This window comes from Aethalodelphis obliquidens, unplaced genomic scaffold (genome assembly GCF_003676395.1).
Source record: "Aethalodelphis obliquidens isolate GAN/ISIS:26980383/991018 unplaced genomic scaffold, ASM367639v1 scaffold5, whole genome shotgun sequence".
Classification (NCBI taxonomy): Eukaryota; Metazoa; Chordata; class Mammalia; order Artiodactyla; family Delphinidae; genus Aethalodelphis; species Aethalodelphis obliquidens.
In genome coordinates, this window is record NW_020837949.1 from 75,821,570 (window position 1) to 75,827,272 (window position 5,703).

Here is a 5,703-nt window from a genome sequence, read left to right on the forward strand (position 1 = left end):
ACACACACACACACACACACACACACACACACACACACACACACACAGAATACAGGGGTCCTAGTCCATGAAAACCAAGTGTTCTGAAAATTAAGCTATAGGTGAAAGTAAATTAAAAATCAAGGGGCATTAATATCTTCCTTTTGTTTTATTTTTGTCACTTCAAAGTCTTCTCTTAAAGTTAATTTAAATAGCTGCATTCAGAGAGCACAAGTGAATAATCAGTGAATTTTTTAAAAAAGAAACTAGAATTCCAAGATGAAAGTAGATGCGAAAAAAGAACTAAAAAAAAAAAATCAGAGGGCTTCCAATTAAACAAAGGGAACTAAGGTCATAAATTTATCGTCACTTCTAGAAACTCACTAAAATGAGAGTAATTAAAAAGGCATAAATTCGGGGCTTCCCTGGTGGCGTAGTGGTTGAGAATCTGCCTGCCAATGCAGGGGACACGGGTTCAAACCCTGGTCTGGGAAGATCCCACATGCCGCGGAGCAACTGGGCCCATGAGCCACAATTACTGAGCCTGCGCGTCTGGAGCCTGTGCTCCGCAACAACAGAGGCCGCGATAGTGAGGGGCCCGTGCACCACGATGAAGAGTTGCCCCCGCTTGCCACAACTAGAGAAAGCCCATGCACAGAAACGAAGACCCAACACAGTGAAAAATAATTATTAAAAATAAAAAAAGAATGTTAGCTTAAATCTGGAGGTAAACACAAGAAGCAGATAAAATATTTCAAAATGCTTGCCTAAAGGCATGGGATTGGCAGTGGGGGAAATGAGGCAGAGGACTACTACTTCTTATTGTAAGCCTAAAAGTACTACCTGGCTTTTTAAACTATGGAAAAATTAACATGAGAGAGAAAGACAGAAATGTTTTGGACATTTTAAGGATAATTTTAATTATCATAAGCCTAGAGGAAAAAGCAATTAGACCCTCATCAACTTCTAACAATTTCGCAGTTTTCTAAGTTGCTAGCAATATTAATATATGCTAAAAGACTACAAACATACCTGATTCAAGGTATTTCTTTAATGATTCTTCAAGTGAAGGAACAGGCAGTGATGGAAGAGAATCCTGGTACTGAAATGTTCTTTCTTCACTTGATTTAGCCAACTGATTTTCCATGATGCAATCACAACAGGAACACTAAAGAAAAAAAAAGCCCTCACAATTCAATTTCATAAATATTCTTTTAGATGCTAGTCCCAACTCACTACATCACTTTTTAGTGACCACAGTATATCTAGGACCTGGTCCTAGTCCTTAGGAATTCATGAACTTGTCAGAGAGAGAAAACCAATTAAAAAAAAAAAGTGTGGACTCAAAAGTGCTAGAGGTCAAGGAGTGATCAGTAAGACCAGTATAATTATCATTTATTGAGCACCTACTATTTGCCAAGTACTGCAATAAGTGTTATAGAAAATGTGTTCTCTCTCTCATATTCATACTATCTCTGAAAGGTGTCGTTCACTGCCATTTTACATAAGAAGTCAAAACTCAAGAGAGATTTAGTAAACTGCCTAAGGTCAAAGCAACAACTCAAATCCAGACCTGTATAACCACAGTCTTCCTCCCATACAAAGGCTACATGATAGTGGGTGAGGTCTAAATGGGTAGGTAGAATTCAGATGTGTAGAAAAGGATAATGGGCTGAGAGAAAGAACTTTGAAGAGGAAAATATGAAAAGTTGTGGAAGTCATCCAACTATACAGAGTTACAAAATGTTACAGAGTGCATAAATCATATGACAGGCTGCTGTAACCTAATCCTGCAGTGGTGTGAGGCCTAAACAGAATGATCTCATGTATCCCAAAGCAATCTTGTACCTTTTCCACAGATGTATTAATTTTCAGAAAAATCAAAGTAATACAAAATGTGAAAAGAGGTTCCTCAAAGAAGCCTTTATAAATTATATATTAAAATAGCAGTTGAGAAATGAAGAAACATTAATATTGAATAAGAATTTCCTGTCCTTTCAAATACTACCTGTTAAAACTAATTGCAAAGCCAAATAAAATATTCCACTCAGAAAGTTATAGAATAAAACATTATAAAAAACAATGGTATGGCAGAGACTGTTTTCAGCCAATATAACTTCCCCCCTTCTTTCTTAACAGAATCCTGAGTTTCAGCTGGGTAGACAGCCATATAGCTGTATCTTTCCTACTCTCCCTTGGAGCTCAGTATGGCTTTGCGATGTATATGTTGCCTCCAGATCATTCCCCTGTAAGGAACTACAGGTGTTCTCCTGTGCTTTCTCTCCTCCTCCCTGCCTATCAGGAAAGTCCCAACTGGAACGGCACTTTGTACCCATTTATGGGAGCCAGGTATTGAGGCTGTCAGAATCTTCCTACTAGTCCTGGACTCCTTCTTCTAGATGTATCAAAAAAAAAAAAAAAAAAGATCTTTTATTTATGCCATTGTAGTTTGGCTTTCTTTGTTAGGGGAGAAGAGCTTAGCCTACACCACTAATATAACCCCAAAATGAGGTACAACAAAGATCTCAATTCCTCTGCTTCTTCTTATCTAAATAGGAAGAAGCACTTCACTTTGACAATCCGCAAACATGCCTTTAGTTCTAATAGAAATGTAGATCTGGGTCCAAATACCAACTCGCCATTTTCTAGCCATATGCCCCTGCACAAATAACTTTACCTGAATTTCTTCATCTGTAGAGAGGATACTCAAATAATCAGAGTTGTTGTTAGGGTTTTCTTTTTTTTTTTTAATACCTGCAAAACTGCACTGTAAAAATAATCTAGTTTTGAAACAACCATATCAGGCTAGGTAGAATGTCTATGAGCGGCCCCCATGATTCTGCCCCCTCTAATACGCAGAACCTGTGAATATGAGATTATCACTTCCTTGATTGTAATGGTGTTATTGCACAATTGACCTTATTTGAAGTAGGGAGGTTATCCAGGTGGGCCTAATCTAATCACTTGAGCCCTCCGGACCAGAAAGCTTTCCCCAGGAGGTGGCAGAAGACTAGTCAGGGAGATTAAAAACATGAAAAGGACTGGAGGTGCTATCTGGCTTTGAAAATGCAGGTGGTCTCGTGGAACTGAGAGAGGCCCCAGCTGACAGCCATTAAGGAAACTGGAACCTCGGTCCTACAACTGCATGGAAATTAATTCTGCCAACAACTTCAATGAGCCTGGAGATGGATTCTCCCTCAGAAAGCCCAGACCAACAAACTTTTATTTCAGCTTTGTGAGATCCTAAGCAGCATATCCAGCTAAACCTACAGAGACCTCCCATCTACAGAGCTGCTAGTTAATAAGTTTATGTTTTTTTAACTGTTAGGTTTGTGATAAATTGTTATGGTAGCAATAGGAAACTAACACACAGATACAGAAAAAATAAGCTATTCTCTGTATACATCCCTACCACTCACTAGACTTTAGGAATCTGAGACCACGACTACCAGTACCATACTCACAACAGTCTTAACTCACCAAAAGGTACACAGTAAAAATAGGAATTATCAGATTCTTTCATGGAGGATTGTTTTGAACTCTCAATCACAAGGATTAAATAATACAATTCTAAAATAACCTACAAGTGCATTAAGAAAATGATGACGCTGGATTTAATTACAGTGGGCCTCCTGGGAGCAATAAGATGTAAACTCAAAGTAGAAAACAGAATCAGGTAAACAAGAAACAGAAACAAGTAAAATAAATAGCTTACCACATACCGGTACACCAAGATCAATTGTTTAGGACTGCCAAGAGCGCGTTGCAACAAATCTGTTTTGGAATCACAGAGATTTGAACTGGGCTGGTGACTGTGGGCAGGAAGAAAAACAAGTTTAACAATTGCAGGGGTACAAAATTAACAGAAACTAGTAAAAGAAGGTGGAAGACGGACAACTTAGGGGTTGGAGGCCCCAAGCCTCAAACTTTTGGCAATCACAGCAAACACACGCAAACAGTCCAGCTGCCAGAAAGCTGGATAAAAATTACTACACTACTAACTAGGTTAACTACTAGGACAACTACACTCCCTTCCATGAGACAGTCCCCAGAAACGATGTACCTCCCGGTGCCCGGGTATCTGGTGCCGGCGCTTTGTCGCAGGACTGCAAGTTCAAAGCTTGGTTCTAGAGACGAGAGTAGAGGGCGACGAGAGGTCGGAGACTCCTCCCACCAACGCAAACGCAACTCCGCATACTTCAGAAGCCAGCAGGTGAGAGAAATTCAACCAAGCACCAAGACGGACTAGCCTAGCGGCCCAGCCTCAAGGATACCTCGCAGACCCCGGCAAGCGAGATGCCTTATGCCACCCCCGCCAGTCCTGGCAACTCACGCTCTCCACAATTTAACGCTGTTCTAACGCCTTAACTTTTCCCCACCCGCGAAGGGTTAGCGGGGGAAGGAGGGAGGAAGAAGGGAGGGAGGGAGGAAAAAGGGAGGGAGGGACGGAGCGCTACTCGGCCGGCTGACTAGTCCCAAGCCCCAGCGGCTGAAAAGCTCCGCCGCAGCGCACAGCTGCGCAAGCCCACTTCCCTGAGGCCGCCCCGGAGCGGCAATTGGACGGAGAGCCGCGAGGGTCCCGCCCACGGGCACCGGGTAACGGGGATTGGCTGGGAAGCCGCGACGGTTCCACCCCCCAGCCCCCGCGTACTTGAAGGCGAGGGGGGACGGGCCGGGCCTGCGCTCTGGTGCGACGTAGCTCCGCCTCCAGTCGTCTGTTGCGGGCAGGGTTCTAGGCTGCGGACGCTGGCAAGGCTCGGCTGGGCGGACAAGAGAAACAGTCCAAATACAGCCCGAGAGCAGTCAACTACTTGCTGTCGGTGGAGCTCAGCGCATTGCCAGGGACACGGAGGGCTCTAAGGGCCGTGCTCCGCTCACGCAGTTACCTAACCGTCTGGAGCTGATGTAGGAACAGATGGCCCATTTTCACCTGTTCCTCTTCTAGCCCCACCTATGGCTTACCAGCCGCTCTTACCCCGTTCCCCGTGTGACGCTTTTTGTAACCCCCAAGTAAGAATTTATACCAGCGCCTTAAAAAGGAATCCTATTTTTCACTCCGTGTCCTAGGAAGAGAACAGTAACCACATAAATCCCTACTTGACCTCTCTTTTCCTTCATCCACTGAGGGTGAAATTTGCCCAGCTTAGAGAGGCTGCAGCACTCTGCTCCTTCGGGGCTTCCCTACCTTTCCACAGGTCTTCATGCTGCCCAAGGTCCTCCAAGCCCCCAGGACTCACACTGCAAGCTTGAGGTTGACCTGATGTCTTTTACTATCGCACCAAGACATGAAGTTTTTAACCAGAGGGAACTAGGCAAGTTCTAGAGGAAGATCATAATATAGTTAACTTACTTTCACAGGCAAATCATTTTTACATTTACCTCCTGAAATATACTGTTTCATTTTTCATTTTAAATACACTTTCATTTTTGTGGAAGAAAAGACAAATAGTTTACAGTGGCTCTGAACTGGATATCAAATATAAATAATTGGATTCCAAATTAACGTGCCATTATAGATCCTTTATCTGTCTTTCCTAAGTCCCTTAATAGTAAAATCTGACCGGAAGGGAACTGAGGCTATGTATAACTGAATATTCATTTGGTGTGAATATTCATAAGTTCTCTACAGAAATATTAATGAGTTTGGTTACAGTGCAACTTCCGCACTTGATGGAGATGTTACTTAATATGTGGCAGACACACTTCTCTGATAAAAGTTCTGAA

The 5,703-nt window shown here is 42.7% G+C and overlaps 1 protein-coding gene across 9 annotated transcripts in view; it reads right to left on the bottom strand.

Moving 5' to 3' along the window:
* Window positions 1-4,459, bottom strand: part of CROT (carnitine O-octanoyltransferase) — a 92,952-nt gene extending 88,493 nt beyond the window's left edge. For 4 of the 9 annotated variants that reach the window (XM_027102709.1, XM_027102711.1, XM_027102710.1 and 1 more), the window contains exons 1-3: window positions 4,043-4,457; window positions 3,695-3,791; window positions 1,012-1,147 (exon numbers count right to left, since the gene is read on the bottom strand). In XM_027102709.1, coding sequence (XP_026958510.1) covers window positions 1,012-1,126 — 115 coding nt within the window. In that variant the 5' untranslated portion in view covers window positions 1,127-1,147; window positions 3,695-3,791; window positions 4,043-4,457. Of the gene's footprint in view, window positions 1-1,011; window positions 1,148-3,694; window positions 3,792-4,027 lie in introns of all 9 variants that reach the window. The other 5 variants (XR_003432034.1, XR_003432035.1, XM_027102707.1 and 2 more) reach the window with 4 other exon arrangements.
* Window positions 4,460-5,703: the final 1,244 nt, after the last annotated feature.